This window comes from Crocodylus siamensis, chromosome 1, assembly GCF_052110815.1.
Source record: "Crocodylus siamensis isolate JL-2025a chromosome 1, ASM5211081v1, whole genome shotgun sequence".
NCBI classification, from domain to species: Eukaryota; Metazoa; Chordata; order Crocodylia; family Crocodylidae; genus Crocodylus; species Crocodylus siamensis.
Window position 1 is genome coordinate 316429911 of NC_143395.1, and position 25917 is coordinate 316455827.

Sequence of the window (25917 nt, forward strand, 5' to 3'; positions counted from 1 at the left end):
CAGCAACACAGAAGTCCTTGACTTCAGGAAAGCTGACTTTGACAAGCTCAGGAGGCTTGTCAGTTAGGCCCTAAAGAACCACGACCCCAGGGGGAGGGGAGGCCAGGAAAAGTGGTTGTTCCTCAAGGGTGCATCCTCAGTGCATAAGCCAATTCAATTCCATCTCGGAGGAAAGGCAGCAGGAGGGTATAGCAGCCCCCCTGGCTCTCTAGGGATCTAGCAGACATCCTGAGGTTAAAAAGAAAGGCCTACAAAGGATGGAGGATGGGATTCACCTCCAAGGAGGAATATTCTGCACTGATCCGGTCCTGCAGGGAGCAAACCAGGAAAGTGAAGGCTGCAGCTGAACTCCAACTAGCTTCTAGCATCAAGGACAATAAAAAGTCCTTTTTCAGATATGTGGGGAGCCAGAGTAAAAGCAAGGGCAACGTTGGACCCCTGGTGAACCAGATGGGGCAACTGACAACTGACACCCAGGAAAAAGCCAACCTATTAAATGGGTACTTTGCGTCGGTCTTTCATCAGTCCCATGGGACATCCATGCTCACTACAGGACAGGGAGATCCTCTCCCCTCTACCAATGCTGACCTCATAAAGGAACACCTTGAGAGGCTGGATACCATCGAGTCAGCTGGCCCTGATTATCTACACCCCAGGGTACTCAAGGAGCTGGCGAGCATCATAGCCCAGCCTCTGGCATGGATCTTTGAAAATTCCTGGCACTCTGGTGTAGTGCCTGAAGCCTGGAAGTGTTTCATCAGTCCCATGGGACGCCCATGCCTGCTACTGGACAGGGAGGTCTGGGTGAGGGCGATACCCTGCCCTCCATAAATGCTGACCTCGTGAAGGAACATCTTGAAAAGCTGGATACCTTCAAGTCAGCCAGCCCTGACTACCTACACCCCAGGGTACTCAAGGAGCTGGTGAGCATCATAGCCCAGTACCTGGCACAGATCTTTGAAAACTCCTGGTGCTCTGGTGTAGTGCCCAAAGACTGGAAGAAGTCCAATGTAATGCCTATCTTCAAGAAATTGAGGAAAGTGGATCCAGCTAACTATAGGCCCATCAGCCTGACTTCTATCCTGGGGAAGATCTTAGAAAAGTTTATTAAAGAGGCCATCCTTAATGGATTGCCCAACGCCAACATCCTGAGGTATAGGCAGCACGGCTTTGTTGCAGGTAGGTCTTGCTTGACCAATCTCATTTCCTTTTATGACTAGGTGACCTATCACCTAGACAAGGGAGAAGAGATTGATGTCATATATCGACTTCAAAAAAGCCTTCCATCTGGTATCCCATGATCACCTCTTGGCAAAACTGGCCAGTTGTGGCCTTGGGTCCACCACAATCCACTGGCTGGGAAATTGGCTCCTTGGTCGGACCCAGAGGGTGGTAATTGACGGAAGTCAATCGTCATGGTGCCCTGTGACCAGATGCTTCTCGAGCAAATCCCGGGACGTCATTCTCCCCTTGTACTCAGCCTTAGTGAGGCTGCAGCTGGAGTACTGCGTCCAGTTTTGGGCTCCACAATTCAAAAAGGATGTGGAGAAGCTTGAGAGAGTCCAGAGAAGAGCCATGTGTATGATCAGAGGTCAGGAAAACAGATCTTACGATGACAGGCTGAGAGCCATGGGACTCTTTAGCCTGGAAAAGCGCAGGCTCAGGGGTGATCTGATGGCCACCTAAAAGTTTATCAGGGGTGACCACCAGGATCTGGGGGAACGCCTGTTCACCAGAGTGCCCCAAGGGATGACTAGGTCGAACGGTCACAAACTCCTGCAAGACCGTTTCAGGCTGGACATAAGGAAGAATTTCTTTACTGTCCGAGCCCCCAAGGTCTGGAACAGTCTGCCAGTGGAGGTGGTTCAAGCGCCTACATTGAACACCTTCAAGAGTAAATTGGATGCTTATCTTGCTGGGATCCTATGACCCCAGCTGACTTCCTGCCCTTTGGGCAGTGGGCTGGACTCAATGATCTTCCGAGGTCCTTTCCAGCCCTAATGTCTATAAAATCTAGGAGAGACTAACAGAATCATAGGGCTAGAAGGGATGCCGAAGTTCATCTTAACCAACCCTCTGCGCACATTCTGGATATCACCATTATTTTACTTATGATTTCTTATAAAGAAAGACAAAGATGCATTTTAAAATTATACCTATTAGTTACTCTTATCAACTAACTAACAGTTTAAACCATGTTTTCTTACTATGAAGGAATTTTATATTTATTAGAAAAACATTGTAAAATAGGCAGAGACTAAATATCAGTAGAGAACATGGTGAAACATAAATTTAACAGATACAGAGCTACCTGAAGTGAATCATACATGTTGTAGAAATAAACAATTCCAGACAATCACCTTTAAATTAAGTATTATTTATTTACAAAATCAGCTCAGTATTTACTCCAGTGTTAAGTTTTGCATTTAACATTTTAGTATTGCCTTATGAACTCTAATACTGATGAGGACTTCTTCATCACCATATTTTGCAGTATGTGTTTCTATATTTACTAAAGCTTGTTTCCACTGAGACAATTGTTTGCAGTGTCATATGCCTAATTGCATGTCTTCCTGACTAGAAAATAGTAACTTTGAAAAATAAGTGAAGAGGTATAAAATCTATGCATTAATGTAATCATAGTTACTCACATACCATGCACCCCAAAAATAATAATCATTGTTTTAGGGAAAAAAAGAGTGGAGAAAAAAAGATTTTTCAATATTTTAACTGCCACAGCATATACTCAATATGGTTGAATACCGTCTCCAGAAAGACAGGGTGGACCTCTAGCTGAAGCTTCAGAACCACAGTACTACTGCTCAGAGGCCATAGGGTTAAAATTAGCTGTGGCCTTGAAGGCTGCCCACTACCCCTTTCTCCAGGGCTAGAAGAAAAGCACTGCCTGTGGCAGCCAAAACTTGTTTTAATTCTGGTGCAGGAAACCAGCTTCCACACTGAAGACATGCACCCAAATTGTGGAGGGATGATTTTTTAAGGAAGTGAGAGCATGTTATGTGCATAAATATTGTATTTTTGGTTTTACTCCCCCAGTTCATTTTGTTTACCTCCACATTTCAGGTTCAGCATTACCAAATGTTTCAGTTAATTAAATTCTCCCACACAGGTGATGCAAGATAGGTAGAAGAAGAAAGTGAAAAATAGGAGTTGTTGTTCCATGGTGTTGGGATTTCATTTACCGGGAATTCTTCACTTGAAACTTTTAAAGGATAAATTAGAGGCAAACTAAATTAACTTTCATCTGCATGAGCACTCTTCATAAGTTTCATGCCCCAAAATAAAAGAACATACATGCATGTGCATCTTGTTCATGCAAATTGGTTTTACAAGCTTGAATTCTGAAGTTTGTAGAAAATTGACAGCGCACAGCAACCATGTGTGGAAGGTTGGTTGTTTATGAGGCCACATTCTGAAACATTGACCTTTGTAGTCTGTTGGAAAGGTTAATAGAAGAAATAAACAAACCTATAGTAGTTTGCGTACAGGCAAATTACTGTGGGTACCTATAAATTTGGACCATCCAGAAGTGATGCATTTTGTCTTCTTTAAAACAGCTGCAAATTCATTAAAACACTTTTAAACAGCACTTTCATACCCACTTATATATAGTACAAACTATGCATGTAAAACAAAATTAAAATAAACAGTAATTTAAAATCTGCTTTAAGAAGCTTTCTACAATCCATACATTTATGACTAGAGGGAAGTTATGACAATGTAATCAATATTTTTGTGCATGTAATTAACTCTTTCTTATTATAATGTTTCATTTTTCCTCTACAGAAACTGATGAGATCATCAGTGTTTCACATGTTCATACTGAGCATGGTGGCGGTAGACGTCATTGTTGCTGCTAGTAATTATTACAAAGGAGAGACTTTCAAGAGACAGTATGATGAATTTTACCTAGCTGAGGTGAGTGGCCTGACTTTACTATCCAGATTTTTTCCATTATGAAAAAGCAAAGAATGTGAATGTCAAACAACTTTTAGCATGCCATTTTTTATTCCCTTAAGCACTCTGAGAATTCTTTGCTAACTTATTCAAGTTCTTCTGTCTGACAGTGGCTGACAGCCCTATTTTGCAGCCTTTTAAAAGGTAATTTCCTCAAACAAAATGTCAGTGGTAATGAGCTGAGGCTTGAGTATAACCTCTTCAGGCAATGCACGGCTGCTAAGTTGTTTTCTTTGGTTTTTTTCCAGCATAAGTACAATAGACAGAAAAATGTAGTCTTCCTAAACCAAAATAACAAAGACTGTACCTCTTAAATTCTGCAATTTTAATTTTGGAAAACATCTTGGTTCAGGAAAACATTTAAGTACCTATTCTTAAGTATATCCAGGTTAGTGCTCCAGATAGCTCAACTTTGGAAACTTTCTGGAAATACTGCAAAATATAGTGTAGATAGTGGGAACTGGAAAAGACTGAGGCTGTGTTGCGAAAATGATGGAGAGGTGGAAAGGGGAATTGTTGTAGGTGGTTATCTTGCCAAATACTTGTTTGAATGATTATTTTAAAGCTGCTGGGATTTTACTGTGGTATTATGCCTAAACCCTGCATATGTGTCTTTTAATTTTATATAGACCAATTTAAAAAAACCTAACAGTTTAATTGAAGTCATTGGGACTTAACTCAAAGCTTCCTCTCATGCATGGATGACCTCTACCTGACTCAAGAAGTCTATGTGCCAACAAAAGGCAAAGCTCTGCTCGACCTGGTACTGGCTACAGGGGATGACCTAATCTGCGACCTAGGGATTCATGGGAAGTTGGGTGACAGCGACCACGAGTTGACCAACTTCACAATCCGCCATAAAGCTGGCAAGTCAGTCAGCAACACAGAAGTCCTTGACTTCAGAAAAGCCAACTTTGACAAGCTCAGGAGGCTTGTCAGTGAGGCCCTAAGGGACCATGACCCCAGGGGGAGGGGAGTTCAAGAAGAGTGGTTGCTCCTCAAGGGAACGATCCTCAATGCAAAAGCTAAGTCTGTTCCATCTCAGAGGAAAGGCAGCAAGAGGGAACAGCAGCCCCCCTGGCTCTCTAGGGACCTAGCAGACATCCTAAGGTAAAAAGAAAAGCCTACAAAGGATGGAGGACAGGATTCTCCTCCAAGGAGGATTATTCTGCACTGATCCGGTCCTGCAGGGAGCAAACCAGGAAAGCCAAGGCTGCAACTGAACTCCAACTAGCTTCAGGCATCAAGGACAATAAAAAGTCCTTTTTCAGATATGTGGGGAGCCAGAGAAAAAGCAAGGCAACATTGGACCCCTGCTGAACCAGATGGGCCAGCTGACAACTGACGCCCAGGAAAAAGCCAACCTATTAAATGGGTGCTTTGCATCAGTGTTTCATCAGTCCCATGGGACGCCCATGCCTGCTACTGGACAGGGAGGTCTGGGTGAGGGCGATACCCTGCCCTCCATAAATGCTGACCTCGTGAAGGAACATCTTGAGAAGCTGGATACCTTCAAGTCAGCCAGCCCTGACTACCTACACCCCAGGGTACTCAAGGAGCTGGTGAGCATCATAGCCCAGTACCTGGCACAGATCTTTGAAAACTCCTGGTGCTCTGGTGTAGTGCCCAAAGACTGGAAGAAGTCCAATGTAATGCCTATCTTCAAGAAATTGAGGAAAGTGGATCCAGCTAACTATAGGCCCATCAGCCTGACTTCTATCCAGGGGAAGATCTTAGAAAAGTTTATTAAAGAGGCAATCCTTAATGGACTGGCCAATGCCAACATCCTGAGGTATAGCCAGCACGGGTTTGTTGAAGGTAGGTCTTGCTTGACCAATCTCATTTCCTTCTACGACCATGTGACCTATCATCTAGACAAGGGAGAAGAGATTGATGTCATATATCTTGACTTCAGAAAAGCCTTTGATCTGGTATCCCATGATCACCTCTTGGCAAAACTGGCCAATTCTGGCCTTGGCTCCACCATGATCCACTGGCTGGAAAATTGGCTCTATGGCCGGACCCAGAGGATAGTAATTGATGGAAGTCACTCATCATGGTGCCCTGTGACCAGTGGGGTCCCCCAAGGCTCTGTCCTTGGACCCATATTGTTCAACATCTTCATTAATGATCTGGACATTGGAGTCAGGAGTGGACTGGCTAAGTTCGCTGATGACAGCAAACTTTGGGGCAAAGCATCCACACCAGAAAACAGGTGGGCCATCCAGGCTCAGCCAGTGGGTGGATGACAACCTGATGGTGTTTAACACTGAAAAATGCAAGGTTCTCCATCTTAGGAAGAAAACCCTGCAGAATCCTTATAGGCTCGGCAGTGCTACGCTGGCTAGCACTATGGAAGAAAGAGACTTGGGAGTCATCATTGACCACAAGATGAACATGAGCCTTCAATGCGATGCTGCGGCTACTAAATTGACCAAAACACTGGTTTGCATCCATAGATGCTTCTCAAGCAAATCCCGGGACGTCATTCTCCCCTTGTACTCAGCCTTGGTGAGGCCGCAGCTGGAGTACTGCGTCCAGTTTTGGGCTCCACAATTCAAAAAGGATGTGGAGAAGCTTGAGAGGGTCCAGAGAAGAGCCACACGCATGGTCAGAGGTCAGGAAAACAGACCTTAGGACAACAGGCTGAGAGCTGTGGGGCTCTTTAGTCTGGAAAAGTGCAGGCTTAGGTGTGAGCTGATGGCCACCCATAAGTTTATCGGGTGACCACCAGGATCTGGGGAAACGTTTGTTCACCAGAGCGCCCCAAGGGATGACAAGGTCCAACGGCCATAAACTACTGTGAGACCTTTTCAGGCTGGACATAAGGAAGAATTTCTTTACTGTCCCAGCCCCCAAGTTCTGGAACAGCCTGCCATTGGAGGTGGTTCAAGCACCTACATTGAACACCTTTAAGAGCAAATAGGATGCTTCTCTTTCTGGGAACCTATGACCCCATCTGACTTCCTGCCCTTTGGTCAGGGGGCTGGACTTGATGATCTTCCAAGGTCAGGATGTGGACATTGGAGTCAGGAGCGGACTGGCCAAGTTCGCTGATGATCTTCTATGACCAGGTGACCTATCACCTGGATGAGGGAGAAGAGATTGATGTCATATATCTTGACTTCAAAAAAGCTTTTGATCTGGTATCCCATGATCACCTCTTGGCCAAACTGGCCAGTTGTGGCCTTGGCTCCACCATGATCCGCTGGCTGGGAAATTGGCTCCGTGGTCAGACCCAGAGGGTTGTAATTGATGGCAGTGACTCATCGTGGTGCCCTGTGACCAGTGGGGTCCCTCAAGGCTCTGTCCTTGTACCCATACTGTTCAACATCTTCATTGATGATGTGGACATTGGAGTCAGGAGTGGACTGGCCAAGTTCACCGATGACACCAAACTTTGGGGCAAAGCATCCACGCCAGAAGATAGGTGGGTGATGCAGGCTGACCTGGACAAGCTCAGCAAATGGGCAGACGAGAACCTGATGGTGTTTAACGCCAAAAAATGCAAGGTTCTCCACCTTGGGAGGAAAAACCTGCAGCATCCTTATAGGCCCGGCAGTGCTACGTTGGATAGCACTACAGAAGAAAGAGACTTGGGGGTCATCATTGACCACAAGATGAACATGAGCCTGCAATGCGATGCTGCGGCTAATAAAGCGACCAAAACGCTGGCTTGCATCCATAGATGCTTCTCGAGCAAATCCCAGGATGTCATTCTCCCCTTGTAGTCAGCCTTGGTGAGGCCGCAGCTGGAGTACTGCATCCAGTGTTGGGCTCCACAATTCAAAAAGGATGTGGAGAAGCTTGAGAGAGTCCAGAGAAGAGCCACGTGCATGATCAGAGGTCAGGAAAACAGATCTTAGGATGATAGTCTGAGAGATATGGGACTCTTTAGCCTGGAAAAGCGTAGGCTCAGGGGTGATCTGATGGCCACCTATAAGTTTATCAGGGATGACCATCAGGATCTGGGGGAACGTTTGTTCACCAGAGTGCCCCAAGTAATGACTAGGTCGAACGGTCACAAACTCCTGCAAGACCGTTTCAGGCTGGACATAAGGAAGAATTTCTTTACTGTCCGAGCCCCCAAGGTCTGGAACAGTCTGCCAGCGGAGGTGGTTTAAGCACCTACACTGAACACCTTCAAGAGTAAATTGGATGCTTATCTTGCTGGGATCCTATGACCCCAGCTGACTTCCTGCCCTTTGGGCAGGGGGCTGGACATTATGATCTCCCAAGGTCCCTTCCAGCCCAAATGTCCATGAAATCTATGAAATCTATGATATATGTAATTTAAGGCAGGCATGTAAAGGTTGTTCCTAAGCAAGAACTTTAATTCATAACTTAGGACTTTAATAACAGTATTGATATCACTGGGAATGCTGAATACTCATTAAGGACCTTTGTACACACCACATAATTGTTTTTTAAAGTACCTTAAATGCCCTTTTGCACCGCTTTAATGGCATTGCTGTTTGCACACTTGGCAACATATTCCACTTTAAATGCCTTTGGTACATAGCAAGATAAAACACCTCCAAAGTGTTTTAGTTTGCTACCTAACAAAGTGCAACAGTGCATGGGGTGCTGGAAGTCAACATGCCTGGGGCTTTTTTTTTTCTCTGTGGAGCCTGTCTGTCTGAGCTGTGTGAGGGCCTAGTGCTTCCGTTCATGGCTGCAGGAGAGCCAGTGCTTCCCTCCAAGACTGTGGTACCCCATGGAACTGCCTGGGTTGGGTGCCAGTGGGTGGATGCCACCTAGGGGGCTCCTACACATCTCAGGGACCAGTTGGCCCACCAGCTTCTTACGAAAGAAGCAGGTAAGAATCAGGCCCTCACCCTTGTGTACGTGCCATGGGGGGTTAGTTTGGTTTAATACTGCCTAAATTGAAGCAGTGTTTTTAAAAACCCACCATTTTAATTTAGGGAGAACTAAACCAATTAAACCATGTAGTGTGTACAAGCAGCCTACCTTTTCAAATTACACATGTTAAGTAACCCAGTCCTACAAGATGTTGCTCACTAGTACCTGGGTTTGTTATATGCTTACATGTCAACCCTCTGTAGTCTCACTGTTTGCTTGATGAGAGCCAGAGTGTTCAGCAACCTGCAAGATCAAATTTTATATATGGCTTAAGCCCTATATTCCACAAAATACCTTTGGTAGCTCAATACTGTGGAATATCAGACCTAAGACTCAGGACCCAGATCTGCATGGTAAGGATTTCCATTTAGACTTCAGCATACCTAAAAGGCAGATGACTATCCTTGGAAAAGTAACCCAAATAGATAGGTTCAGCCACCTTTTATCCCTGCTGTCATTTGAAGGAATTTGGAGAGATCTCCAAAAGGCCATCGACAGTGCCTGGATCCTGCACTAAGCAGCATCTAGAGCTAGCCAATAGGACACACTGGGCACATGGTTTCTTCTGAACTCCCCTGTTCTCCAGAGCTTAGGAACATAACTCAGTTTTGCATGTGAGATACCTCTACCCACCGAGGTTCCAGAGCCTCCAAAAGCTAAATGCCAAACAAGTCAGTGGTTTGAAGGCTGAACATCTACATAATAGCGTAATGGTTGATGCACTCACCCAGGAGTGAGACAACAAGGTTCTAGCCTTCCTAAGTCTGAACAGTTTCAAATCAACATTTCTCACTTCCAAAGAAAGCGTTTTTAATCCACGGACCATTGACTAAGAACAGAAGTAGAGTCTGATTAGTGCTGTCTAATCAATACTGTTTTCCTGAGTAGCCACTGATCACATAAAGCAAAAGTTAACGCAGCCAGAGGCAATAACTTTTGCTAAGTCCTGCCTCCTCATCTAAACCTGTCTGAAGCTTTCTTGGCAAAAAAGAACCTTATGGCCATGTACCCTTGGGAAGGGAATATGGTTGCTGCAGGAAAAAAACAGTGGCACAAATTTGTGCCACTGCTTTTTTCCCCAGCACAGCCCCAGCAGCCTTACTGGGATCCTGGGAGCCTCCCAGGGCTCCAGCAATGCTGGTCCATGGAACCTGACTGGCAACCAGAGTGTGGCTCCAGCTGGCCAGGCTCCAGGGCAGCACACACTGGTGCCACATGCACTGCCGCACTTTTTTCAGGCATAGATTTTTTTGACACTGAGGTCTCCCACTGTGCTGCAAATTAGCAGCACAGAGAATGCTTGCATGTGTGGCTTGTATAGTGCGTGACACTGTAGATGGGTCTGCGGTGCTGCACAGCTCTGTGCATGCTTTTCTAGATGCATCCTATAAAGCCAACTAACAGGAAGTGGTAAGGTCACAATTATAAAGCAAGAAGGAAGAATACCTTCTCATCAGAGTTGGGCATTTTTTTTCTTGAAGATTCCTGGTATCCATTAGAGGCCATATTCCTTTACTTCTTCACACAACCTCACAACCCCAACAATTTCTTAAAAGACGACATTTTTTCAGAAACCCCACACAGTGAACCTTATGATATTTCTCTCGTGTGTGATCACTGTCAAGTTTATGATATGGGCTTGTATTCCTGACACAAACGTAACTGGCTTGATTAAAATAAATCATAACTTTGAACTTCTTAGCAAGGCCCATTCTGTGATAAAGGCAGGCCACATGCTGAATTTTGTAGTTTGGCATGTTTTCTTTACAGTGTTTTTCAGTGGCTTTCGAAACACTAAGCGTATTAAAAATTTTGGCAGGAAGGAAATTCAATTTTCAAAGGTTCATATTTACATTATTGTTTTAAGAAATGTGGCATGGTATTATCTTTCCAGATAAATATATATAAAAAAATTGCCTCATAAATTAATTACTTTCCTATAGCATAAGAAAGTGAATGCTAATGTTGATTCTTTTTAACTGTTCTCCTATTAATTAATAATTTTGAGATATACTTTTGTAGTCTTCCCAAACTGCCATACTCCTTTTGTACAAAGAGATTGCAATATTTCCTGTATTTACTTTGGTCCTGACTCTTCAATTAATTTTAGCTTCAAGGATCAAGACAGGGACAGTAACTTACAACTCATGTAGCACAAAGAAGCCCTGATGTTGGTAGGTTTAGCCCAGCATTAATATATATTGGGCACATGTGCATGTGTGCTTTACTGCACAATAGACTATTTAATGCACAGTAAAGTGTCACTGTCTGCATGTGTGCAGCAATTGGGCTAATGTAGATTAATTTACAGCACCATTGGATAGACCCCTCAGACACAGGTACTGTGGCAGAGTAAATTACTGTGCTTAAACACACGTGTAGACAGTGACTTCAGAATTAGTTTACTCTGACTCAAATTGAACTGCAGTTTATTCAGTCACATTACTATCATGTGTAGACATGCCCATAAAGTAATAAAAAAGATAGCAAAACCAGTACTGGCTCTATAAGGAGATTTGGACTTAACGGTTTAATGACCATGCATAACTGAGTCACCAAGAAGCCCATGGCATGGCTAAAAAAAGAAAATCCATATCAGATTAGAGGTCACCCAAGGAAAGAAGCCCTTCATATGTGCGTGGTAGTCCTAGATTGCATAGGATAAGGTGGCTACAAGATCTTGAACATACTGTGGGGGGCCAGCACATATGTACTCATAAGTGGAACAAGTCAAATGGAAGATGGAATGTCCTCCTTTGCAACCTCATTGAAGGAGAAAGCTTAAGACAAAACGGTTAAAAAAAGAGAAAGCCTAAGTTGTCCTAAAGCCAATTAATAAAGAAGTAACATCAAAAACCAGGAAAAGTGCTCAGGAAATATGTGGGAGCCAGATAACTTAAAAGTCAAGAAAGAGTTAAGACAAAACATCACTGCAGTTTCAAAACAGATTTAAATGCATGTCATCAGATTTAAAATATATGGATAACAGTAACTATTCAGTACCAACCAAAAAGGTTACATCAAGAAATCACTACATTTCTTGGGGGTCAGTAGAGCTAGTCCCACAACTTCCAGACCCAGAAAGATGGACTTCTGGAGAAAAATATGGTACAGTCTAGGTAGCTGGAATATAATTGTCCCTGGATTAAAGATGCTAAAGAGGTTTATTAATCTAAAAATATCAACAGAAATGTTCAAGAGAGTGCTTAAGGAAACAAAGAACTGTGAAGAGCCAGGACCAGATAATATCCATGGTCTTTGGTTCAAGTATTTTACATCATTGCACTCCAAAATAACAAGAAGCTCCAGGCAGTCATGCCAGAAGAAACCTCTAAATGAATTATATATCTTGACTTCAGCAAGGCTTTTGATATGGTCCCCCATAGCATTCTTGCATGTAAGCTAAGGAAGTATGGGTTAGATGAATGGACTGTAAAGTGTATAGAAAGTTGGCTGGATCATTGGGCTCAATAGTTAGTGTTCGAGGGCTTATGTCAAGTTGGCAGCCAGTATCAAGTGGGGGGCCCCTGTGAGTTGGTCCTGGAACCAGTTTTATTCAATATCTATATTAACAATCTGGAAGATGGGATGGAGTGCATATTCAGCAAGTATGAATGCAGATGACACCATGATCGGGTAAGTAGTAGATACTCTGGAGGGCAGAGCTAGATTTAGAGTAACCTAGTCAAATCAAAGGATTGGGCCAAAAGAAATCCAGTGAGGTTCAAGAAGGACAAGTGCAAAGTCCTGCACTTAGGACAGAAGAATCTGATGCACCCCACAGAGGCTTGGGACCAACTGACTAAGCAACAGGTCTGCAGAAAAGGACCTGGGAGTTACAGTGGGCAGTAAACTGAATATGAGCCAACAGTGTGTGTACCTTTGTTGCCAGGGGCTGGGCTGCATTAGTAGGAGTGTTGCCAGCAGATCTGGAGTACTGTGTTCAGTTTTGGGACCCCACTACAGAAAAGATGTGGACAAGTGGAGAGAGTCCAGTGGAGAGCAATGAAAATGGTTGGGGGCTGGGGCACATGATTTATGAGCAGGGATCCTGGTTTTCTCTGATAACTCCCCCCTCCTCCCCATTTTCGGATTAAAACAATTAAGCCAAAATCCACATTTTTCTGTGATTAAAATGACACACACTAGTATAAGTGGTGTGACATTTTAATCAAAGAAAATTGTGGATTTGGGGTTATTTTTTTAATCTGAAAATTGGTGGGGGGGAGGGAATTATCAGAGAAAACCAGGATCCCTACTTATGAGGAGAGACTGACAGAACTAGGTATATTTAGTCTGCAGAAGAGAAGACTAAGGAGGTGGGGGTTGATAGCAGCCTTTAACTACCTAAAACTAGGCAACAAAACTGTTGAATGGAGCCAGCAAGGAATTGTTCCCAGTGAAGAGTTAGTATCTTGCTCCAACTACAAATGTCACACATGGCGGAGCCTGAGCAGCTTGAGAATGGGTCTTGGAAGATGCAAATTTCTCATTAAATCATTGGACTTGTATGTAACTGTGTTTGTCAGGAGAAGCAAACTATGTATCATTTCCTGAGATGCCTTGTAACACCACAATGCATCCCACAAGATCTGGCAATACCAACACCAGAAACAGTGGCCTGTGCAAAAAGAGCTGGAATAGACCATATAGAAATGTTTGATTGGAGACAAAAAGAAGAATAAGCCTACATGAAGGGTTATTCCAAAGAGGATGGAGCTAGACTGTTTTCAGTGGTGGCAGATGACAGGACAAGGAGCAATAGTCTCAAGTTGCAGCAAGGGAAGTTTAGGTTGGATATTAGGAAAAACTCTCACTAGGAGGGTAGTGAAGCACTGGAGTGGGTTACCTAGAGAGATGGTAGAATCTCCATCCCTGGAGGTTTTTAAGGTCCAGCTCAACAAAGCCCTGGCCAGAATGATCTAGTTGGGGATGGTCCTGCTTTGAGCAGGGGGATGGACTAGATGACCTCCTGAGGTCCCTTCCAAACCTAATTTTCCATGATTCTATGAAAGATGCATGACAAAATAGTGTTAATTATGAAAAAAGTTTGTGTCATCAATCAGTTTGCAGCCACTGACTAGTCATGGCTCTGAAGCAGGTGAATATTGTTGACATATATTATATCAGAACTCTAACACCTAATTAGATATGGATAGTTCATGTGAAAGCAACAAGGAGGCACGCAAAATACAAGAGGTAGCAAAAATCAACTTCTGATTGACAAGAGGAGGGCCGGGATAGACAGCTGCACAATACAAGATTGCCTGAAGCTATTTCTTCTCCATTTTGTAAGAATGATACAATATTCTTATCTATTTTCTTGGAGGAGTAAGGGAAGTATTTTTGTTTACGCTTAATAGAAACTGTAGGTTAGATTTCCATTTACAGTAAGTTACACTTTAAGTAGTAGGCTAGTCTGGAGCAGTGATTCACCAGCAATGTGCCATGACACCCTGGGGTGCCTCGAGAACCCTCAAGTGTGCTGTGAGGTGCCACATCACATTAGCACATTCAGGTGTACAAGCATGATTCCTAACCCAGAGATTTCAAATCCATCGTGTCAAAAACATACCAACCTGTGGGCTTTCTGAATTCTTTGCAACAGAAAAAATGCCCAGCTTTTCCATAGACAAAAAACAAGTGAAAGCTAAGAACTGGCATTTTTTTGAGGAGTACCTCAAATCTATCAAGGGGTGCTTCAAGTCTGATAAGAGGGCAGGCAGGTCTTGATTCTAAAAAGGTTGAGACACACTGGTCCAGAGAATTGAGATGCATTTAGTTTCCTTTTCAGGCAACCTGTTTTTACAATCATTACACCCCACCTTTTTATTAAAGGAAGAGAAGCTAAAAAAAAAGGAAACAAACAAAAGTCTTCAATTGTATACTTGTCATAGGTTGTGTAAATGTCATCCATCTGGAAAACAGTGGTGGGTTAATGAATGTCCCAAGAGATACATCACATTGACCAACTAGTTTTCTGTTACTACTCAATTATCAAGCTTTATGTTTAGAATATGGAAACACTGAGAGAAGAGACAGGGAAGGTATTCCTTGAAGTAAGAGCCAAGAGCCTGTAAGATGTACTACAATATACTTTTTCATGGATGACAAGGGACTCCTGGAACAAGCTGCCTGTGTTTCATTCTTTCTTTTAATTTGGATTTGGCTGCAAAAAGCTCCATGCTGTAGAGGGGACAGAAAGCTCTCAATAAGTAGACAGGATTTTTCCTTGTTTGATGTTATATTCAGGTGGTATAATGCCAAAACAGCTAGTTCTGCACCACCTGTTCCTAGTGCCATGATTTAGAATGCACTGTCCCACATCAGATAGCTTCCACTGGATAGTTTCATATAGGAATCCATGTTTTGGCTTCTGGAATAACTCTAATATGTGTAGCACCATTTTCTGTGGGTAGAAATGATCTATCAAATAAAAATGTATTAACAACAGTAGCTAAAGTATTATGGAAATGCTGTAGCCAGTTGTGTTCTCTCACTTTAGAACACTAATAATTTAAGAAGGTTGCTGCAGACCAGCTGCTGGTAAGATTTTTCATTGGTTTAAATGTTTCTATAAATTCCTAATTTAGCAGTTTTGAGCAATTTACTTTTTTTAAAACTATACGTCTGTTGGAAATAAAATCCCCCAGAAAACAAATATGAGGTAAATTAACTTCACTGCCAGTTCTCAGACAAGCCCCCTTCATGTTTCTCCTTCAAATTTCTCTTTCATTCTCATGTGTGTGACAGAGCACTAGCTCCCACAGTTTTTGACAGCACCTTGCAAAATTGACTTAGGTTTTCATGGCCAACAATGGTCCTCCAAACATATCAAGAAGTTGTAGATCAGTGGTTTTCAACCTTTTTTGAACTTCCATACCTTTAGTGAATTGAGTGGCATCCAATATCAATTACAGTGCTTGTCTTATAGATAGGCTGGAAAGTGGGGTGGGGAATCATCCAGGCAGGAACAAGCCTGCATTTGTGCTTATCTGCTTAAATTTATTTATCTGCTTATACTTTGCTTATCTCTCACACCTCACTTCACCCTTCAAAGGATCTGGCAATATCTCAGAGTGCGCCAGCACCCTGGTTGAGAATCACTGTTATAGATAAATGAAAAGTATTTCAAGATTCATTTAAAAGTCTAGCAGGCTAAACTAGCTGGAACATGTCTGTTCCCATATTATAAGAGGAAATTTTGATTTCTCTGGGGGAAATAGTTGACAAAGGCTCAGAAAGAGGAAAGTTTTCAAGGATTAAAAAAATGGAGGTGAATTCTAAACCCCAGTCCCACTGAGTAGTTAAGAAATAATCTGACGGTTTTCTGAACTTGAGAATGAGTAAAACTCATTTTATGATAGAAAATCCAGGTGTTTCTGAATTCTATTCTTTTTCCCCACTATTGTCTCATTGAAATCTGTCATAGGGGGCCAAACATTTCAGCTAGCATACCACAAAGTAAGTTTCATGCCCTCCCTGGGTGTCTCTATATGTGCAATTAATGCGAAGCAGTAAAATCCAGAGTATATTGCTCCAAAATTTATTGCTTCCGGGCAATAAGTCCTGGAGTTTATTGCCCTTTAAATGTGAGCCCGGGAACTAAGGATGTTGAGCCAGGTCATAGCAGCCCCATCTGGAAGAGGACTTAGGGGGTTAGCTTGCCAACCTGGGGTTGCTCCTCCTAGCTCAACATGCTATGGAAGTGCAGGCTGGGGCACAAGGTGTTCCAGTGTGAGACGAACCAGCAGGCAGCCCCCATGCTGAAGCACCCTTGTGCCCCAGCCCTCTGGGACAGCATCTGTATGTGTGCTGCTGTGGAGTATATTAGTTTACTGAAGCCTAATAGGGGTGCATGTGTAGACTCCAAGATGTTTACTGCACAGCTAATTAGTCTACTGTGCAGTATGCACCTTGTGTAGATATACCTCCTGATTGCCACTCTGATCCTTTGATTCTACCTAATCTGCTGCTCTACCTTATCTGCCCTATGCTGCCTGCTCCCTCTCTGAACTGCCGCTTGCCACATGTAGAGATTGCCCATGGCACTTACAGTATGCTTGCCTCAGGTTGGCCACCCCTGCTCTGTACAATAATCGATACTTGTATTGTTTCTTTGCCTTTCAAAAAAGCCCTTTGAAAGGTAAGATTGAGCAGAATGTCAACACTGAAAAGGTGCAAAAGAGCCACAGTTCTGAGCCGCTAGGCATATTGATCTATTTCAGGAGGATGCACCTGTGTGGTCCCCTGCAGCTCTACGCACCCTCAACCAAACCCTGGTAGCACAGTAAAACCAACACAACTGTAGTAGTTGGATACTTGACCTAGGTGAGCTCTGCCTCTATGCAAAAGCTGTCAGAGGAATCACCCACCTGAAGCAACATTAACACCCTCCAACCATTCAGGCATATCATCTGCAGTTTAAAATACAATTTTAAACTGCAGTCCACTTGAGGTAGCTCTTTCCCTATTTGTGGTTCACTCTCTTTTCTTCCTGCCCCAGGTGCTCTGCCAGAAGAAATGGTGGTAGCATATTAGGAGGCAGCCATTTATGTAATCACTCCCTCATCAGGGACATACCAGAGTTTTCTCTGTGGATTCACACTTCTTCTTCTGTAGCAACTAAAGGAATGAACGTGAGCATAAAATTATATTTAATGTCATGCCCAAACAAAAAATTCAAGTCAGATATTTTGAATGTTTAGAAGGAAAAATACCAAACTCTAGAGGTAGAAAGGCAGGTATGTAAACATAATCAAATGTTATGTAAATGATTTGATACATTTTTAAGTGCTAGTGGTTTGAGAACCATGTAAAATGCAAATGATCCTGCCTGCACATTTTTGGAATAAATTAAAATAAATTTAATATCATATTTCTTATCTTGTCAGTAATGCAATGCCATCTATACTCTAAAGTATGCATATGTGTAGGTTAAAATGTTGCCATACCACCTGCTCTAAGGTTGAATTCATTAGCTTCCCACCTTCTTTTCTGTTTTTCAAAGTCAGCAAGAACACAAACAAAAACACCCCATATGAGCCTGATTTTATTTAGCTCAGATGAGTTTGAAATACTTTTTTTCTGTTTTAAATAAAGATTTTTTTTTTTGGCATGCAGTATTTGAAACAGTTTCTTCAAACTTGTTTTGCAGATCTCATTGAGATCTGATAACAAGACAAGGTAAATTGGTCAGTATCTTCGATGGAACAAAAACTGACTGTTTATGGCTATACACACACACATATACATACATACATATATATACACATGCCCATAGTAAGATGTGCAATGTGGTGAGGGGGGGTGTTGTTCAAACAACAAAAGGCTTTAGTGCTTTGAGACATCTTAGCTTTATGGAAGTACAAAAAGTATTAAAAGTTGGAAACATTTCAAACACTACTAGCAGATACAGATTGTGGCACTGCTCACTACCAGTCCACATAGACTAAAGAAATACATATTTGACTTGTAGGGCAAATTTAACAAGTTTTATTTCTGCATCTGCCACTTATTTTTACAGTACATTGAACACAAAACATTGCACTTATGATGTTGATAAATTTAATTATATCAATTTTGTGGATGGGAGGGCTTGGGCACATGGCATTTATGTTAATGTAATTAGCTTTTAATGCAATGTAAATAATGATTAGACATGCAAGAAAATCCTACACTGGTGTTACTTACTCCACTCTAATGTAGAATTATGCTAGGAAAAAAATCAAGAGTAAAGCTATTAATGTAAGTTAAATCATTGTAGGTATCATGTCCACTTCCATCCTAATGTTGTTGTAAAAAGGCTATTTGTCAAGTTTGTGTGGCTTGTGCACCAGCTTCCCCACATTAAACAATGTCACACACAGGCTTCTGCCAGGGATGTTAACATCTCCCACAAACCAAGTCCTGCAGTGACAGATGAGTGGCAGTGAAGACAGGAACAGCGATCTCTGGGAGTCCCTAGTCACAAATCTGCACGTAGGTGGTGGTCACATGACAGTCATTTTGCACTTCCTGAGACAGAAGTACAATTCAGCTGCTGTGACTGAGCAGTTCTCTTAAGGATCCCCTCTGCTCACCCTGAATGGGAAAGGGGCTAGAAAAGGTGCCCTAAACATAGGCTGTCTCAAACCCTACAGCTGGATTGCCACATCCATTGGGAATCACTCTACCTGTGGCCAAAACCAACAAACTAAAGTCCTGAAATTCACCACATGGAATGTCTGCACTCTCATGGACTCCTGGATCAGTGAGTGTCCTGAAAGAAGAGCCTAGTAGCTAAAGAACTTACAAGAGATGACATCAGTATTGCTGCCCTAAGTGAAACCTACTGGGCAGATGAAGGCCAGCTGAAAGAAGGAGATGGCTACACCTTTTTTGGAAAGGAATGTCACCTGAAGAGAGGCACATTCATAGGGTTGGTTTTGCCATCAAGAACAAGATTGTCAGTCAGCTTTCAGATCTCCTTGTGGGCATTAATGAACACTGTATGACTCTCTGCCTCAAGCTCAGTAACAACCAGTATGCTACAGTCATCTGTGCATATGCTCCCCACACTTCACAACAAAGAAGTCAATATGGAAGAGTTCTACTGCACTCTTGACACTACTGCCAGTGCCAAGGAAGACAAGCTCATCCTCATAGGTGACTTCAATGCAAGAGATGGGTGACATTGTCAACTCTGGAGTGGCACCATTGGGAACAAGGGGTTGGGAAAAGTCAATTCCAGTCGCATCCTCCTCCTCAGCAAATGTGCAGAGCATGACTTGCTCATCATGAATACTATCAGACAGAATGACAAATAAGACTACTTGGAAACACCCATGCTCCAATCACTGGCACCTTCTTAACAGCATTATTCACAAGGCATGTGCTGAATCAATTGGATATTCCACTTACCCTCACCAAGATTGGTTTGACAAGAATGAGGGAATCCTAGAAATTATCCAGAGGAGAGCTGCATTCTGCAGTTGCAAAATGAACCCGACAACCAGCAAAAATGAGAGGCTTACCGCTGACTTAAAGCTGTAGTTCAGAGGAGGCCACAGGACATCAAGGACCAGTAGTGGCAAGCAGAGGTCATGGATATCCAGAATTTTGCTGATTAATATGACACGAGAAGCTTCTTTCAAGCAATAAAAGACACCCACAGGCCAATGCCCCAACGCTCTTGCTATCACAGGATGGCTTCACCCTTTTCATGGATAATATAGCCATTAAACAGTGCTGGAAGGAGCTCTTCATGTTTCTATTCAACTGTGAATCTGAGGTCTCAGCTGCCACCATTAAGTCCATCCCTCAACACCCAGCAATAGAATCTCTTGCTGATCCCCCATCCTTTAAGGAAGTCTGTAGTGCCATCACTCAGACCAATAACAATAAGGTGCCAGGACCAAATGGCATTCCCTCAGAGATTTTCAAAGCTGGTGGAACAACACTAGTGCAAAAACATCATCTTCTCCTTAAAACATGGGTTAATGAGGAAACTCAAGCTGACTTAAAGAATGCCAACATTGTGACCATCTTCAAGAAAGGGGACATATCAGTGTGTAGGAATTACTGAGGCATTTCCCTCCTCTTCATTGCCAGGAAGATTCTTACATCCTTCTGAATCACCTCCTACTCCTTGCCAAAGTTGTTCTTCCAGAATCCCAGTGTGACTTTAAAACATCATGGGATATTACCAATATGATTTTTGTTGTATGACAGATCCAGAAGTGTAGCAAGCAACACCAGGAGCTGTTTATGGTATTCATTGACCTAATTAAGGCCTTTGACTCCATCAGTCGTGAAGCCTTATAGAGGGTGCTGGCTAGGTTTGGTTGTCCACTGAATTTCATCAGTGTCCTCAGGCTACTCCATGATGGGATGGCCACCACAGTCCTTTGCAATGGATCAGAGACAGACCTATTTACCATCCATACTGGTGCCAAGCAGGGCTGCGTCATCACCCCAACCCCCTTATCCATCTATCTTCCTGTGATTTTGATTCTCATCCATGACTGCCTTCCTTCTGGAATTGTGGTTGAGTATCAAATGGATGGTGAGCTTTTTAACCCTCTATAATGAAATTAAAGTTACCAAGACTGGCATCACTGACATTCAGTACACTCGTGCACACTGAATATTATCCTTGCACACACTGAGACTGATCTGCACTCCATGAGTGAGCTTTTCTCAGGTGCCTGCCATAGTCTGGGACTCTCCGTTAATATTGGGAAGATCAAAGTGCTCCATCAGCCTGCCCAAGAACAAGCCCCTCTCCCCCCACAAATTACCATTGGTGGAGAACTCATGGAAAATGTTGAGCATTTCACATACCTTGGGAGCCACCTCTCCCAGTCAGTCCGTCTTGATGTAGAAATCAAACATAGGATTAGCTGTTCCGTTATTTCCTTTGGAAAGCTGCTTTGCCATGTCTTTGCTGACTGAGATCTGCAGATGTAAACTAAGATTCTGGTCTACAATGCAGTTGTTATCCTCATGCTCCACTATAAGTGTGAGACGTGGGTGACATATCAAAGCCATTTTAAGTGCCTGGATTGGTTCCATCAGTGTTGCCTCAAGAAGATCCTTCTCATTAAAGGGGAAGACCACTGCGCCAATGCCAGCATCCTCTCTGCAGATAACATAACCAGCTCTGGGGCAAAGATCATGAAAAATCAACCTAGCTGGGCTGGCCACTGTATGCAGATGACTGATGCTTGTCTCCTGAAGCAAGTCCTCTTCTCTTAATTGAGTCATAGTAATAGGACCTGCAGAGGACAGAGGACGTGCTACAAAGACACCCTGAAAGCAGACATTAAAAGGGGTGGAATCAGCCTTACGAACTGGGAAGTTCTGGCTGGTAATAGGTCTCAATGACGCTGCACCATACATCAAGCTACAGCCCACTTCAAAGAAAACCATCTTGCTCAGGAAGCCAAGCAATGGCAGAGGAGGAAGGAAAGTGCATAACATCCTGACCAACAGCTGTGGCCCCCTCCCCCCCCAAACACCAGCTGTTATATCTGTGGAAAACTTGCAGACCATGGATTGGACTCTTCAACCATCTTAAAAAACTCACCAAAAATCTCAAAAATCTTCTCCCTCTCCCCTCCCCCCTCCACAGACATCAACCTTGTATCAAGGGATAGTCGGAGAAAAAGGCTATTATCTCCCTGAAGTCTAGTGGTGAGGCACTGTAATAAGACCTGTGGCAAGCAACTACCATAGAATTGCTGGCCATCAGTTCCATCAAGCTCCCAGTGTAATTTATATTTGGGTACAAAATTGTTATGTATAAATTTAATGAAAATTATACTGAAGTAAATGTGTCATGTGCTCAGGCCCTAAGTACTTCACTAAAGTCTTGTATATTCTCAGTAACAGAATCAAGATTGAAACCTCAATAGACTTCAGAGCCCACAAACCATAATGCTCTTTCTGTTTAATTTTGCCCTCTGTAAAAATAGGGCCTATAATATTTTAATTCAGGGGGGCCTATGCATGAAAGATGTGTGCCCCTGGAGGCTGGGGGGGCAGGGCAAGTGCCCACAGGTGGCAGCAGCGGTGGCTAGGGCATGGCAATGCTGAATGGGGAGCTTCTGCAGGCAGCCACCACGGTTTTGGCAGCTGGGGCGGGCCAAGCAGGCAGTCACAGCACTGTTGACAGTGGCAGGAGCTGGGGGATGAATGTGGTGAGTGCCATCTGGTGGTCACCAGCCACCTGCAGGCGCCACCAGCAGCTGCTGCAGTGGCCAGCAGTGATCAGCAACTGCCCACATATGCCATTGGCAGTGGTGGCCAATCGCAGGGGGTGCACCGCCAATCTCAGGTGGTGCACATGCACCTGCATGCAGCCCCTACGCATCGCCAATGGGCCAATGAGTGACCATTACTTAGTTAATATTTGTGAAGTGCTTTGAAAATATTAGTACTATTAAAATATTGCTATTACTATTTTGATGTTTATGCTATGCTAGTGCTGCAGAAGGGTGGACAAACATCTCTTTCTCTATCCTAGCTTTACTGAGTGTTGGAATTACTCAGGGTATGTAAACTGAGAAATTAAAAGGCATATGAGGAATTAAGGTAGGAGGTTATTTAGTCAGAAGCATTTTTGTGCGGCAAGAGAAGAAAATTTGAAAGCAAAATGAGATACTCAATAGCATTAGAGCATTTAGCCTTAGGTACAATTTATAGCTAAATTATCTAAATGTCAGGATATAAGGTCTCTGTCTTCCTATAAAATGGCCCTTTCATCTTGAACTCTATGCAATTTAATGTGTAGATACTTCAGAAAAAGTATCTAAAAACTGGACAGTTCTAACCCTGATCTTCCCACCTCACTCCTTTTGCCTTCCTAATTCTTGTCTTTTTGTACTCCATTTCAAAATAACAGGAATTTACCAAATGTGTTCATCAATTGACTTCCCCTTTTTTGCAGTTTTATTTTTGTTATTTTTTTTGTTAATACATCCCTTGCTTTTATCAGTTTATTTTGGCTTATTTTCTGGTCATGTGTGAAAAATGAAATATCCATAAAATAAGAACTGCTCATCAGTAATTTTTAATTCTTGGCTTGCTTCAAACTTCTCTGAAAACTACAAACAGTGTACAGTGGAGTTGCATCATACGCACATTTAACTTATGTGAATTCATCATACGCGTATGCCCCGGAGTGCCGATTGTTTGGATTCAGCCTGCAGCTGCCTCCCGCAGCGCTGTGCAAGGGGCCAAGCAGCTACATTGGGAGCAGCCCTGATGGGAAGCTGTGCATGCTGGCCAGACAGGAGTTTGATGCAGGCTGTCCTGAGAGGGAAGGAGGGACTGTACCACTGGATGGGGGAGGGAGTGGACTGTACCACTGGGCAAGCCCAAGGGTAATTTTGACTATACGCGATTTTCACCTTACACACTGACTTTAGAACCTAACCCCCATGTAAGATGTGACCCCCCTGTATATTTGAACAAAATTGGTACACCACTGTTATTACATGTTATGCATAATTTCTAATTAGCTGCTATTGAACAGTTTTCCATCGTTTATTTGGACACAAATTGAGAAATAGATTTGGCCAGTATTCTGCAAATCTTGATGTCTCTGATACTCATGCTGTAAGCATTCTGAGAGAATTTCTTATCGAGAATATGCTAGAGAAATCCAGAAACAAGTATAAAATGGGGATTCAAAAGAGAAATTTTTTTCAGACTTATGTTGGCTAGGTTTGGGGACAGTCCAATAGAGATTATATTAATATATTTATAACCTAAACACATATATTTCAGACATTTTAGGGCTATCATACTATGTTGTCTGAATTGATGTCAAACTGGAACTGACTAGCTGAGAATTTACCCAGTTTAGGGTCAAATTAATTAAAAGGATTCCATGTATATCAGTGGCCACAAATGTTTTCAGGCTGTGGGCTGGAATGACTCAGCTCAAGCCAATGGAGGTTCGCTACTATGGCTTGGCTGCTACCTTCACCATAGCTGCTGCCACCTATGTGGTGGCACAGAAATTTCTCACCCCCTGGCTGCAGCACACGGGATGTTCCCATCACCACTGCTGCTTCTCCCCAATGCTTAAATGGAGAAGCCTGCACCTCTGAACACCACTGAGGCCCCATGTCCATAGGCTGGATCCAATGGCTTCTCAGGCCAGATCTGGCCTACGGGCTGTAGGTTGCTGAACCCTGAGGTAGATGATTTTTCCTATCTCAATGGTTGTTATTAATTTTTCAAAAACTGTGGTAACTATTTCTAAAGATAGTGAATAGTTATATTTACAAAAAAAAACCCTTAAAAATACCAAATTGTTCTACTATCTCTGTAAATATAGGCAGGTATTTTATGTAGGAACGCTACCATTTTCAGTTGAATACTGTGTTTATATTCAAAGACTGACGATTAACAAATGTGTCATCTATTCATAAAAGTTAGAAAAAACAAAAAAAATACCTACCTGTTATCCCTTTGATGAATCTATAACATTATCCCTTTGATTGCCTATTCAGTGTGTCATTGACATTTTTGCTAATGTTATCTCAGGTATTTACTTAGCTACAAAAGCTTCAAATAAGCATCTCAGGAAAATGTGACCTGTTTGACATAGAAACCTATAATTTAAATCAGTGATTCAAACACCCTTTTTCTCCTCTTCTGTTTTATCCTAGGTTGCTTTCACAGTTCTCTTTGATTTAGAAGCACTTTTGAAGATCTGTTGTTTGGGCTTTACTGGATATATTAGTTCATCTCTTCATAAATTTGAACTGCTGCTTGTAATTGGAACTACTCTTCATATTTATCCAGACCTCTACCATTCTCAGTTTACATATTTTCAGGTATGGTCAAGTAGATTTTAAGATTTTACTTTAATTTTTTTCTCCAAAAACACTAAAAATATTATCTATCAAAAATGGCACACATTCCACTCTGTGTTTTCCTTTATTTTTCTAATGTGCCCTTACAGCTAAGTTATTTTGAATGTATCTTTATAATAAAAATAATTAAATAAGTCTTCCCTTAGGTCTGTTCATCTCAAGAAAATTTACAGGAGTAAGTTTCCCCCTCCCTGCTAAATTCACCAGCCTCCACCCATTTTTTTCCCATCAACTTTCATATCCGACTTCTGTATTGCTTTATCCTGGTTTTGATCTAGTTTGGCTCTGATTCAGCCTCAGACACACATGCACTTGCTCACCTTCTATTGACTTTTGCAGACTCCTGTATACTGTATACTGTTGGTTTTCTGGCTTGCTTTTACACTTCCAGCTACTGTCCCACAACGTTTCCTGACAAAGAGATTATTTGTTCGAGGCTCTTTTAGATCCTCTAAAGTGATTGCCCCAGTTTCATCCTGGGGCCTGTTGTTTTTTTACAGTTCCCAAATGTTAAAGAACTTTGCACTGGGGCTGTTCTACCATTTTTTGTAAAAAGTGCCGTGTGGAAGACAGAGACTGATCCATTGCATTACCAAAGTAAATTCATACTTGCTTTCATTCAACTTAGTGATTAGTTTCCAACAAGTTCCTGTTTCTCCTCCTTCCATAACATATAATTTAAAGTAATGGTAGAGTGATGATGTAGCCA

The 25917-nt window shown here is 42.6% G+C and overlaps 1 protein-coding gene across 4 annotated transcripts in view; it reads left to right on the forward strand.

The window, feature by feature from the left end:
• Window positions 1-25917, forward strand: part of NALCN (sodium leak channel, non-selective) — a 486033-nt gene that overhangs the window by 254781 nt on the left and 205335 nt on the right. For all 4 annotated transcript variants that reach the window (XM_090022644.1, XM_090022651.1, XM_090022634.1 and 1 more), the window contains 2 exons: window positions 3805-3936; window positions 25002-25169. In XM_090022644.1, the coding sequence (XP_089878770.1) occupies window positions 3805-3936; window positions 25002-25169 (300 nt within the window). The remainder of the gene's footprint in view (window positions 1-3804; window positions 3937-25001; window positions 25170-25917) is intronic.